Source organism: Neovison vison, chromosome 6 (assembly GCF_020171115.1).
Source record: "Neovison vison isolate M4711 chromosome 6, ASM_NN_V1, whole genome shotgun sequence".
Classification (NCBI taxonomy): Eukaryota; Metazoa; Chordata; class Mammalia; order Carnivora; family Mustelidae; genus Neogale; species Neogale vison.
Genome location: NC_058096.1, coordinates 2,144,350 through 2,157,883, shown reverse-complemented (window position 1 = coordinate 2,157,883; position 13,534 = coordinate 2,144,350). Strand labels below are relative to the sequence as shown.

The following is a 13,534-nucleotide window of genomic DNA, read 5'->3' as shown; positions in this document are numbered from 1 at the left end:
TTTGTGCTGGAGCCTGGGAGCCGTCGAGGTGGCCGGCCCGTCGGGAGCGGGGTCCCCCCAGAGTCTTTCCAGCCTATCTGCTACATCACAGGGTCGTGCGTCCCAGGGCCATCTGCCTACCTACCTGCTCTCGTGGCATCGTGTGCTGCTGCTGGGGTCAGGCTCCTGGGTCTGCGAGATGGTCTGGGGGTCTCTGAGGACAAGGCCATTACTTTACAGCCCTGCGCACAGTTCTGGGACCTCAGGATGTCTCCGGAGCCTCGGTCGATGGTCGATGGTCGATGGTCGGGCACTCAGGCTCTCCCCCACCAGACCCACCCCCTGTGCCCCCCAGACCAGGCTGGCCCTGCATGGGAGCGGGGAGGGAGCAGGGAGAGGGCTGGCTTGCTGACCCCACGGAAGGTCAGAGGCAAAAGGTCGGGACTGCCCTACCCCACCGTCAGGTTTTCCGACTGGACGGCCAAGCGGCCGGTCTAACCTTGCCTTTCTCCTGTCTTAAAGCGTCCTTTGGAGTCCGCCGACTAATAGGAGTAACTGAAATAGAAAAAGGCTCTAGCTACGGAAACCAGGAATTTAAGAAAAAGGAGTAATTCCCGGCGGTGATGGCGCACACGTAACCTGACGGTGGTGTCCATTAACTCGATTAGACACAGAACAACACACAGAGATCGGAACAAAAGACCCTTAGAAACGATTTTTCTTAATAACTGGTGACTAATATTGACCAGGAAACCTTGAGCCAAGAGCAAAGTCGTCGGAGGCCCCTGCAGAGGAAGACTCCGGCCACACCCCTGCGAGGGGCCGAGTCCACCACGGAGCCTGGTGCAGGGGCCACGTGTGTGCGGGGGCGGGAGGGCAGCCACGCCCGGGTCACGGGTCCCACCCCGATGTCATCTCGAGAGAATTCTGCTGCCAGAGGGGGCCTTTGGACGCTTTCTCTGCTTAAACTTAGATCCCATTTTTGTTTTGATCGGTTATTTCGGGAACCCACCCTGGCCCTTCGCCACCTCCCCTCCCCTCAGCGAACTTTCCCTGTCCTCCCGGGATGGGGGACATGGAGGTCCCAGGTCCCCGGAGTGCCCAGCACCTCTGCTCCCCACTCGCCCATGAGCTGGGCGTGCAGAGCGCTCCGGGGGCCGAGCACACCGCGTGTCGGATGGACGGGTAGCCCCATTTCACGGTCAGACCCCTGCTTTCCCGTCTCCTCCCTAACCCTGTGCGTGGGTACCTTGCGTCTGTTTTTATAGTTAAGGGGCCCCTTCCCCCGGTGGCTGGAACCCCCATCCCTCTTTCCCCATGCGGCCTCCACGGGGCTGCACCCCTGCACCCCACGGGGCCCTTGGATGCTGGTGTAAAGGGCGGCCACCAGCAAGCCTCTTCTGGCTTCAGACTGCTCACTTGGAGCTCATCAGCTTTGGGAGGTTTTATCTTTACAGTTGGCCCATCGGCGGCTTGGCTCCCCGATGAGAAGCAGCCGTGGGGAGCCTCGCCCGCACTCTGCCTGCCTCCCTTCCCCAAGCAGGCCCCGGTCCCAGGGGTGGCCTGCTCCCATGTGGCCGGCGTCACCCCGGGGGCTTGGGGGTACTGCTCACCCTCAGCTGCCCCACCCCCGCCATGGGGTGTCTCCCCGTGACCTGTCGTGGGTCCGCGGCCCCAGGGAGCTGCGTGTTCCGCAGATGGAGGCGTGGGGCTAGGGCTGCTGGGCTGGTGGGAGGAGGAGCGTGGGGGCCCCCAGCAGCCAGCTCCCCGGGGTCAGCTCAAGCATCCTGCTGCCGCCCGCCCGGCCTGCACCGGACTTCCTTCCTAAACCTCAGGTGTGCGGTTTCCAAGTCACACTCCCTCGCCCTGTTTAGCAAGGGAAGGAGCACTAGCGGTGTTGGCTCTGGTGGCCTGGAACCAGCATTCCCAAGAGAGGCAGGTGGAATTTTCTAGAAGAGGAGGTGGAGGAAAGAGGCATGGGAACGGTAGAAACAAAAATTGGGCGAGTACTTATGCATCGGGCCAAAGTCTGTGTTTCTGGAGGGTTTCTGGAGACAGCACATGCTCTCTAGGGGGACACTGTTGGATTCTGGGTGGTTGCTGGGGTGAAGGGCGTGGTGGGGCTCAGCCCCCATGAGGCAGAGGCAGGACAGCCCCCCTGTGTTCAAGCACAGCTCCCCTCCTTCCCAGCTGAGACCCCGCACTGCAGGGAGGGCCTGCCTTGGGCTGCTTGCCCTTCCGCAGCAGCCCATCTGTGTGTGTCAGTAACTCCCCAGCCCCTGGGATGTCCCGGAGCCCAGACGCGTCACCTGCAAGACGCAGATTCAGATCTCCCACCCGTTAACCCCTAGCTCGCGATGCATTCTCTGCCCCCGGGGTTGCGGCGCGCCTGGTGAGCCCGCCGGGGTCGCTGAGCGCGCTGTGCCGAGTCCCGCCAGCTCGGAGACCAGGGCCAGTGGGTGTGAGATCTCAGCCCGATTCCCTTCCCATCTAACAGATGAGCTTGCGCACTTAGTGCCAAGACCTCGAGAGCAATAAAGTCTACACCATGAATGCTTGGGGGTTTTGTTTGTTTTCCGAGGGGGATAGGTTGCTTTTCATCCACCGCAGAAGGGAAAGGGAGAGGGGAACTCCTTTAATTTTTTAAAATCAATCAGAATAGTGCTTTTCTTTCCTCCTCATGCCCCACAACTGAGCCTTCTCTGTTGCTGATGTCAGTGTCCAAATTAAGGCCGAGTGCTTGGACCGTGCGGGCTGGCCATGGTTGGGGTGCACTCGGGCACCGGGTCCTGGCATCCCCTGCCGGCACCCCATAGGCTGAGCTTGGAGCCTGGGGGCTGCTGGTGGCTCATCTCTTGGCTCAGAGCCATGCTGGGCCCCCAGGCACCTCCCACGCGTGCACCCCGGACCTCCCAGCCAGTACAGTTCAGGTCGTCACTACCCCTGGGAGGGAGGGCCCCGGCCTGTGTGTGTCCCTCTGGGGAGTTCCAGGGGCTTCAAAGCTGCCTGTGGCTGCTACCAGCACTTGGGGACTCCGAGAGAGCAGTGTAAGTGACCGTCCCCACTGCCGGTGGGCCAGGAGGTGCTGGGGAAGGGCTTAGCCGGTCAGAAAGTATGTCCTCGTTTGCAGTTCATCCAAAGCAAGAAGTGACCCTGGCCATCCGGTGCTTGGTGGCAGTGCAGCTCTCCTTGAGGTGTCCCCACAGTCCCTGTCCTCGAGAAGCACAGAGTCTAGCGGAAGAGAGGCGTTCTGAATGTACAAACCACAAACAGCAACATAAACCAACAATGTAAACTACACTTAGTTGTAAACAACGCACGTGCGGGCCCCGATCCACCCACAGTCTCCCCTCGTCTGTCCCTCCTACGCCCCCTCCAAGGCACGGGAACCTTTCCTTCCCCGCGTTTAGTTAGCGTCACCGTTGAGCTGAGCCAAGAGTGGGGGGCGCGTTCGGGGCGATCTCGGGGCCCTCACACTCCATGTCGCTTCCTCCGCTGGGCACTGACAGGACAAGCCACGCAGAATCTTTCCAGCTCCTCTTCAGCCGGGCTGTCCGACCGTGTGCATCAGCTCACGCTTCCAAGTTCTCAGTGACCCCTGCATGCAGCGCTCGGTGTCCCGTGGCATCCCGTGGCTTCTAACACTCCCCCAGTCTAACCAGGCTTGGGGGGACAGCAGTGGCCCTGGCGTGCTGGCCCGTTTCCTCTCTGGACACGGCGTGTCCGTGGCCCAGGTGCCCACTCCTGTCTCCAGCGAGTGAGCTCCTGCTGGAAAGTGAGCCTTTGTGAGCGCCCGGGGCCTCGGGGTGGGTTCCACACCCTCGTCTGTCAGGGCCGGGACACCCCAGTGCAAGGAAGGGGTGAGGGTAGAAGATGGCACGCTGTGTTCTGCTTGGCCGAGGGGTGGACACACATGAACTCAGTCTTAACATGAGCATTTGCTGCCGTCCAATTCCGTGAAATTGGTGGCATCCCCATGAGCTGCGCGGGGACATTAACGACAAGAGGACTTTTAGGGGACCTAGGAGATGGCCAGAGAAGTGGACACCAGCCAGCCCCGTCAGCAGCCAAATATTCTTTTCAAAGACAATGGCATTGCTTAACATTTTTAAGCTCTGTAATGACACGTCCTCCTGGAGTTTTCTTTTCTCATCAACTTTTTAGTTTCTTAACTTCCTGTTTCAAAAGTGACGGGACAGACGTCGAATGATAAGGCCCTGAAATGCACTAAGCCGTGTTAAGTTAAACTGAGCTACTTGAGGCCACGAAGAAATGCCTCTGGTCTGCCTGTATGTATTGTCTCAGACCCGTGAGATTCGTACGTTGTGACAATCAAATGTGACTCACCTAGATGCTGGGAAATGCCACTGGCTTCTGAGCCACAGAGACGGTCGCCAAGTACTGTAACTGTGAATGAGCCTCTCTCTTTGGAAAACCACACGGACCCCCAGCTCGGTGCGTGTGATGGACGTCGGGGCTCTTTTCCGGAACTGGCGGATGGGTCCTGCCTGCCTGTTGGCCAGTTTCAAAGAGTGATGAATTCTCTACAGGGTGCAAATGTATTATATGGGTGTTTCCTTTTGTACACTTCATTTTTACAAGTTTTGCTACTCACAAGCTTTATGTAGTCCAGGATAGAGGTATTTTTGGCCTATGGGAGCCTGTGGGGGTGGGGTGGGGATGGGCAAGCTACCTGAGACTTTACCAGTCTGCATCCTGAACAACCGGCTGTGTCTGCCACACACTGTGGCGATCGCTTTGTACGTGGGCGTGTCTGCACCTGCCCTGACGGTGGTACTTTCTAGATAAAATGCTGCAGGCACCATGTGTGTCTCTTAACATTGCTGCTGTCGTCGAGAGGGAGGAAACATCCACAGGGTAAACGTTGTCTCCAGCGTGCCCACGTTCCCCCCGGGAAGCGGGGGATGCCGGGCCACCCGCCCACAGGGGCTGCCCCCTCGGGGGGCCTCCTGCAGGTCACGCTTCCCAGGCTTCTCCATTTCATGTAAGATGCTTTAGGAAGGGGAAATCGGAAAGGAGAGAAGCCATCCGGCAAGGGCAAGGGGAGAATCAGCGGGGGACGTGCCCAGCGACCCTCTGCCTAAACATGGGTCTTAAAAGCCATCAAGAACAAAAAGGTTTTCCAAAGCAGGCATGTATATATCAAAAATTATTTTTTTGTAACAAGAAATTCATTCTGTGGAGAAAATCAAGGAACAATTTTTCTTCTTTATAAAGAAAAGAACTCTTGTTAGAACCGAGAGCCGCCCAGGCTCCCACTTCTGTCGTGTGAAAATAAATCGAGCTGAAAGAAGCCCGGTGTCACCTGTGCTCAGGGAGCAGCCGCCCATGATGTGGCTCCTGCTCTGCTCCCGTGTGGCCGTGGCGGCAGGGACAGGACCACGTCCACGCTCCGCTCAGGGCACCTGAGACCAGGCTCAGAGGCGCTCTCCCTCAAGTCCCACGTCTAGGCTCATTTTTAAAAAATGGGGGGCTCGTCGGTTGAGCCTCCGACTCTAGGTGTCGGCTCAGGTCATGAGCTCAAGGCCGTGAGATCGAGCCCCGCGTTGGGCTCCACGCTCAGCGGGGAGCGTGCTGGAGATTCTCTCTCTGCCCCGCCTCGCATGCTTGCTCTCTCTCAAATAATCAATAAACCTCTAAAAAATAAAAACATTGGTCAGAGCACATGTGTGCCAACACACACATTCACACACACACACACACACACACACACACGGTGGGATCTGGGGTGAGGGGATGCTCTTTTCCCAGGAGACAAAACCCGAGGGCCCCATACTCTTGGTGCTTGGGAATGGCAGGCTTGGGCCAGACCCTCGGCCCCTACGCACGCAGCTCAGCTCGTGTGCTGGGTCCTGGTGCAGCACAACTGTCCACAGGTGAGACAGCAGCTGTGGAAGGCTCCCTCAGACTCCACAGAGTCTTGCGCACATCTGGGTCACCCGGGGGTGGGCCATGCTTCATCAGGAGGCGCACCTGCTCTGGGGACGCACCCCACCTCTGCTTTGGCTCTGCGGGGGAGACCCCATTCATTGGCACCAGCTCCTGGCCCCCTGATGTAAGAAGCTGGGGGGGGGTGTATGTACACACACACACACACACACACGGGCAGCACACCAGCACACGCAGACACAGGTACATGCGTGTGTTTGCTCATGCACCTCTGTGTGCATGGACACTCTAGGGTGCACACATGTCCACACACCAGCACACACCCCAGGCTGTAAGAGGAAGCAGGGCTGCTCCTGTAAGGGCAATCCCACGAGGAAATGGTAGGAAATCACAACTTTATGCTCTGGAAATCATCCTTCTTCTCACGTCTCCTCATGTTTCATGGACCGCCGAGCGTCCAGGTAACCCGCACAGCAGGGAGCTTCCGGAAAGAGAAGCTCCTCTTGACAAAAGTGCTCCCTGGAGGCTAAAAACCCAGGGAAGAGCCCCAGCGGTCCTGGGGCGTCTCTCCGAGGAAGTGGGTGACGTCATCAGGTCCGGCTCCAGCCCCGCCCACTCCAGGGCAGAGCCCCGTAGCAGCAGCCGTGGGAACACCCCAGGAGGAGCGAGTTTTGGGGAGAGCGGGCGGAAGGAATGCACGGGGCGTCTGGAAGGTGGGACGACCGGGGGTTGGGGGCGTTTTCAGCTCTGCCCCCGGGAGAATCTGGCAGGTGGTTGAAGGGATCCCCTCCACAGTCTGGAGGGGGCCTGACCCCCTCAGATCATACCTGTGGGGTCCAGTAAGGCCTGCACACGGCCTTCCCGAGGGCTGAGTGTGGCAAGGGAGGCCCTAGCCGGGCACGGGAGGGGCTCCCTGAGGTCCCAGAGCGCTCGGAGCTGGCTGCTGTGTGTGGGGAGCCTGAGGGGGGGTCCTTACAGACAAGCACGTGCTAAGTGACCTTACACCGAGACTGGAGTTGGGGGTGAGGATAGCCTGCTCCAGGCTGTTTGCGAAACCACTGAGGATCCAAGGGCCCCTCGGGGGCATCACGGGGGAGGGATTCTCCTTCTATCACGGGAGGGGGGGCGGGGAGCGCATACACCGGGCCCAGAGACCTGTAAGGACTCCCAGGAGCTGCACGGCCGGAGCGCACCTCGCCTGGCCAGGCTCTCAACCACTGTGCGGGACCAGAGAGCCCCTGGGGACCCTGGCCCCATGCACCGCCCTCAAACACAAGGTGTCCTGGTGAGGGACTTCAGCCGTGAGGAACAGACAAGTAGATTCCTGCCTGAGGCCCGACAAGCGTTCTCGATCCCCGGACCCCGGGAGCAGGGCCTGAGCCACCAGGCATCCCCTGCTTCGACTTTTGGGAGCCCCCTTTCCAGGGGCTTGGCGCAGGCGTTTCTTCCTCTGTTTACAACCACAGAAACAGATCATGGCTTGGTCTCAGCCTGGGAGAATCCCAAAGGGGCTCCTGTCACAGAGGGAATACAGGTGAGCCGAACACGCCGCACCCCTGCCGCTCCCCATTCCCACCCCATGCGCAAAGAGTCCAGGGGCAGAGGCCGCCTTTTCCTCAGAGCACAGCCGAGCCGGAATGTCCGTCTTGGGCTGTGGGAAGCCAGGGATGGGAGAGGGACCTCGGGTGACAGCCGTCAAGCAGGTCCTGGGTCCTGTGTGCTGCGCACCTGCTGAAACCGCCCGGCCTAGCCAGTCACTGTCCCACATCCCCCAGCTTGGAGAGAAGCAGGGAGTTGGCCATGCGGGAGGCCCCCTGGCTGCTGCAGTTCCAGCCCCTTCCCAGCAGGAGAGAGTCAACCAGGGGGCTCCCCGCAGGACAGGGCAGGCCGGTGGACGGGGGGCGGCAGATGGAGGAAACAAGGAGCAGCCTGCCGGGGCCCCTGCTGGAGAGCCACAGAGCTGGCCGGCAGCTGAGGCGGTGAAGGCTGGTCCTGGAGCGCTGCCGCGGGAGTGGGGAGCCCCAGGGTGACCCGAGCCCCGCCTCCCTGGAACAGAGGCAGAGACTCTTGGGGCGGGCGTGCAGAGGAGAGGCACAGACGGCGGCGTGTGGGCCGGGGTGGGGGGTTCGTGCCACCAGGCTACCTGGCTTGGCTACCTGCCACCCCCCAGAGGAAAAGCAAGCTCTGGGCCCCTAGGGCAGAGGCCGTGGTGCACCGGGAGCAAGGCACCCGTGGGGTCCGGCCTGCACTCCCAGGAGGGCCGTGAGAGAGGGGGTGCCCCGAGGGTGGGAGGCACAGCCTGGGTCCTCGAGGGGCCAGTTCCGGGCGGCGGACGGAGGGCATCTCGAGCAGAGAAGCGTTTAGAATCGCAAGTGTGTTTTGAGGCTGCAGCTGGTCTGTTGAATTATGATCTGCGGAAGGAGCAGCACAGACCCTGACCTCAGCAGCCTTTGGGGACCTGAGACCCACGGGCCACCGTCTGGACGGGCGCTTTCAGTCCAGCCCCACGAAGGAAGTGGAGCCACAGGTTTATTCCTTCAACAGAGCCTCAGATGCTAGATGAGCCAGGGGAGGGCTCTCCTCCGTCCCAGGTCACGCGTGCGCAGGAGGCAGACAGCAGAGGACCAGCACCTCTTACCCACCAGTGGCCGGGGCGGGGGAGGGGCAGAGGGAGAGGGAATCTCCAGCAGGTTCCCCCTGAGCGCGGAGCCCCCGCCCGGGGCTCGATCCTCCGACCCGGAGACACGACCTGGGCTGCAACCAAGATTCGGATGCTCATCCAGTGGAGTCCCCCAGAGGCCCCTGAGTGGTCATTTTAAAACGTGCCTGGAAAAGCCAGAGCAGGACCTGCAGGCAGTGTAAACTCCAGTCCTTACCTGACTGTCCAGACTCCACGCGCGAGCGGGTTATCATCTGTACAATGCCGCAGCCACCCGGAAGGACAGTTGTTCTCCTGTTCACACATTCCATCTCCCTCCCTCCCTCCCTCCCTCTCTCTCTCTCTCACACACACACACACGAGTTTTCTCGGGAACTGGTCCGAGAGGGGCTCCGGGGCCCCCTCTGCCTACCCCAGGTTTCGGCGGCACCACAGTAAGTCTCCGTGCAGCCCTGAGCGTTTCCGCAGGAGCTGGGTCATCCCGGACACGCGGCCTTGAGCTTGTGTCTGGCAGCATCTCAGCGCGGCGTCTGGACGGGTCCCGATGCCCGGGAGCCTTCTGCAAGGTCTCCCGGGCCGGCACCGAGGGGCAGGGGGGACAAGGCCCAGGGCTCTCTGCCCCCGCTGTCCCGCTGAGCGCCCCGTGGCATGGTCCGTGCACAGGACTCCGAGCTGGGGACCGGAGGACGGAGGGAAGACGACCTGCACGGAAGCTGCCAGAACAGGCTTAGGAAGCTCACGGCACAGGGGAGCGCAGGGAATGTCGCAGTGAAACCCAAGTCCCCAGACAGCACACTCGACCTGGGCCATCCCCCCACTGGGGAGGGTTCTGTCCCCCTAAAGACCAGAGGGCCAGGCTGGGTGGGGTGGCAGGGATGGTGCCCCGAGAGGAACATCAGAAGGAAAACGTGAAAACGACGCAGCACCACGTGAGCGACCATGGGCTCCGGCACCTGGAGCCGTCACAGCGATGTCCAGCTAGTGAGGGGGCGGCTGGGGCTCGGATGGCGTCTGCCTTCCGCTCGGGTCATGGTCTCCGGGTCCTGGGATCGAGCCCCACGTCGGGCTCCCGGCTCGGTTCGGAGCCTGCTTCTCCCTCTCCCTCTGCCTCTCCCCCTGCTCTCTGTCTCTATCTGTGCATCTCTCCCAGATGAATAAAGTCTCAAACAAAATAGTAAGAGAAACCTGTAGGGGCCCGTCCCCAAGGCCACTGCAGCCTCACACGCCGTGCCCTGCCACGCGACACATGCCCACGTCTCTCCCTCTTCCCTCCCATGGGTGAGTTTATCCTGAAGGGCAGTGACAGCGGTGACGTCGCTTGCCCCGTGCCGTTCTGGGCACTTCTGGGCATTAGCTCAGTGTCTTCACAACCCAGGAGGAAAGCCTGAGCCTCGGTTTCCCCAGTCAGCCCGGCACCCGGCAGCCTCAGGCCATCCTCCTGGGTCGTGTCCCAGGATACTCGGAAGCACACGGAGGCACATGGACCGCTCGTCCTGCCGCCCAGGCTGATCCGGTGTCGCGGTGGGACTCACGCAGGGAGCTGCATGTCATCCTGCGGCCGTATAGTTTCTCGGTGTGATGGTGGCGGAGTCCCTCCCTGGTCCTGCCGGACGCCTGCCGCCCTGGGCCATGCAGCTGGGAACCTTGTATCCGAACTGCTCCGTGTGGGAGCTTAGGGCGGGGGTTTGGGCCCTCGCAGATCCTACCTCTGTTTCCCCAAATGGGTGCGCCATTCCCCCATGTCCAAACTGAGCGCGGACATGGCTTCAGCCCTAGCCTCCCTGTCTGCTTTGGGGGACAGGAGGGTGACAGGTGCATGTGAATGTTGGGGTCCCCTCTGGGAGATGCTCTGTCTCTTCCCTCTGCTTCCCACTGTGGCCTTTTTCTTATTGCTTCATAAGAATTCTCTTAAGGAATTTTTTTTTCTTTCTTCTTTTTCAAAAATTAACATATAATGTATTATTTGCCCCAGGGGTACAGGTGTGTGAATTGTCAGGCTTACACACTTCACAGCACTCACCCTAGCACACGCCCTCTCCAATGTCCAGCCCCCAGACACCCCATCCTTCCTACCCCCCTCCCCTCGGCAACCCTCAGTTTGTTTTGTGAGATTAAGAGTCTCTGATGGTTTGTCTCCCTCCTGATCACATCTTGTTTCATTTTTTCCCTCCCTACCCTCCCAAACCCCCCATGTTGCATCTCCACTTCCTCATATCAGGGAGATCATATGATAATTGTCTTTCTCTGATTGACTTATTTCGCTAAGCATAATACTCTCTAGTTTCATCCACGTCGTCGCAAATGGCAAGATTTCATTACTTTTGATGGCTGCATAGTATTCCATTGTGTATATATACCACATCTTCTTTATCCATTCATCTGTTGATGGGCATCTAGGTTCTTTCCATAGTTTGGCTATTATGGACATTGCTGCTAGAAACATTCGGGTGCCCGTGCCCCTTCGGATCACTATGTTTGTATCTTTGGGGTAAATACCCAGTAGTGCGATGGCTGGGTCATAGGGCAGCTCTATTCTCAACATTTTGAGGAACCTCCATGCTGTTTTCCAGAGTGGCTGCACCAGCTTGCATTCCCACCAACAGTGTAGGAGGCTCCCCTTTCTCCGCATCCTCGCCAGCATCTGTCGTTTCCTGACTGGTTACTTTCAGCCGTTCTGAGGGGAGTGAGGTGGGGTCTCACTGTGGTTCTGATTTGCATTTCCCCACCCCCTAGAGCAATTCACGTCCCCAGAGACGTCCTGCCACTCCTTTCCTCCAAAGTCTTCCAGTGTTGCTGCTTCCAGACACGTGACCAGTAAGCCAAACCATGCACGCGGCTCTTCCCCGTATCTGTCCCCTCCAGCCCTGCCCACGGGAGGACCTCCTCACCTCAGGGGCCTCTGGGGAGACACGTGGATCAGGCTGGGGTACAACGCAGGGGACCCATGGCAGGCACCACCCTATGAAGTGGAGCCTCTTGTGAATCAGACCAGTGAGGCTCTTTCTGCGGACAGGTGCGCCGGGCACGCCATGAGGCCAAGGTGTGTGCTGGGGGGCAGGCATGAGGGCAGCACAGGTGATGGAAAGGTGTGGACCTCCGTCTGTGGGTCTCCAGCCTGTCCCTGCTTGATCGCAGATGCCCCGCTGCCCTCACGTGACACACTCCTGCCCAACTGTGCTGCCCAGTGGCTTTGCCGTACGTACCTTGCCCAGAAGCGCCGGTTCCGATCGCACATGCTGCTCCATGGCAAGGCTCGCGGCAGCTACCAGGAGCCAGGAGCACACAGGGGCTGCTTTCACATGCCTTTAAGCTCTCTGAAGCGTCACTCCAAAATCCCAGGATCCTGTGCCCCAACTCTCCTCCCAACAGTTCTGTGAGCGTGGAGGCCAGTGGGATGGGGGGCCTCGTGGGACGTCTGACCAGCTGAAGGTCTCTGTGGCTCTCCAGGGAAGAGGGGATGCTTTCCCTTATGGGGGGGAGGGAGGCTGCTCCTGTTGGCCCCCCAGGTCGGGGAGCTGAGGAGTTCAAGACCCTCAGGCTTGTCTAGTAAACTTCACCACTGCCCTGAGTCTCAGGTCCCGTTTGATTCTAATTAGGGCTTGTCCTTAGCACAGGTCGCCTGCCCCTTGCGGCTCTCCTTCCCTTTCGATTGTTTTTCCTAGGGTTTTATTTATTTATTTTTCAGAGAGAGAGAGAAAGAGAGAGAGCATGAGCAGGAGGAGCAGCGGGCAGAGGGAGAGGAGGAAGCAGGCTCCCATCGCTTCCCGATGCGGGGCTCGATCCCAGGACCCTGAGATCATGACCCAAGCTGAAGGCAGAGGTTTAACTCACGGAGCCACCCGGGTGCCCCTGCTTCCCTGTCGATTAAGGTGAACAATCATCCAGTTTTCCTGAAACCGTCTGTGTTAGCCCTGGAGTCCCCACATCCCAAAACCCCTTACTCGTGGGCGAACCGGGAGACCCTCACGCTTACAGCCAGGTCCTGACTTCCAGCACAGCGGCTGCCGAGTGACACAGGCCCCAGCGACAGGCTCCGAGAGATGGCCGAGGGCACACCTGTCAGTGTTGGGCTTGGAACCCTTCACCGGCTGAAGCCATTTTCGTTCGCATCCAAGAAACATCTTGTAATTAAAATTCTATTAAAATAAGGGGAACTTGAGGACCCCAAGACGAAGCAACCGGTAACATCTTTAAAATTTACTTTACTTTAAATTTGCAGAATTTACTTTAAAAATTTACTTTAAAATTGCAGAATTAAGATTCACAAGTGTGTCGGGAGTGAGATCAGTTCACCTGGGGCCCAGGTCACATCCTGTTTAGGGGCCCAAGGGCGCCAGGCTGGGAGCGCAGCTCATGGAGACGCTCAGGCTAGTCTCCCCAGCCCGGCCTGAGAAGTCATTTGGGGACACCGCGTATCAGAGTGAGGCAAGCAGAGTGTCCTGTTCTTGGCGGGGACCTGGGGATCCGCCTGGAGGCCATCCTCGGTGGAGGTCTAACCACCTCCCGCCACCCCAGGGCCTCCCTGCCCTGCAGCCGGAGCCTCCAAGGCCACCTAACCCACTTAGAAGATGGCCCCAACTAATGGCCACTTAAAAATGCATGACCACGGCTCTGCATTGGGAGGATCGATCCCCAAGATCTCTCTGGAAGGGCTCAGGGAGGCCTGGAGTCAGCTTCTCCTTCAGTCTGCCCCTCCCCCGTGCGGGGCGCTTTATCGCAGGCTGGGTCTGCGCCGGGCCTTTGGCATCACGAGGAATCCTGCGGCTGGGAAGGCCCAGGTCGCTGTTTGCCCATTTTCTGCTCATCAGTAACCCACGCGGGGCGCGCCCCGCCCCTCGCTCTCCAGCGGGCTCCCCAGGAGCACCGGCCTCAGCTAGGACCGCGGGACTGGGCTCCTGCAACCCCGAGGGGCCCGGGAGTGCGGGACGCTGAGCGGACTTGGGGCCACGGCTCCCAGGAGGAGAGCTCTCCGGCTCCCGGGCTGCC

The 13,534-nt window shown here is 59.7% G+C and overlaps 1 protein-coding gene across 1 annotated transcript in view; it reads left to right on the top strand.

Moving 5' to 3' along the window:
- Positions 1 to 4,804, top strand: part of AGPAT3 (1-acylglycerol-3-phosphate O-acyltransferase 3) — an 81,521-nt gene extending 76,717 nt beyond the window's left edge. The window contains exon 9 of the mRNA XM_044250810.1: positions 502 to 4,804. Coding sequence (XP_044106745.1) covers positions 502 to 590 — 89 coding nt within the window. The 3' untranslated portion in view covers positions 591 to 4,804. The remainder of the gene's footprint in view (positions 1 to 501) is intronic.
- The last annotated feature ends 8,730 nt before the right edge of the window (positions 4,805 to 13,534 follow it).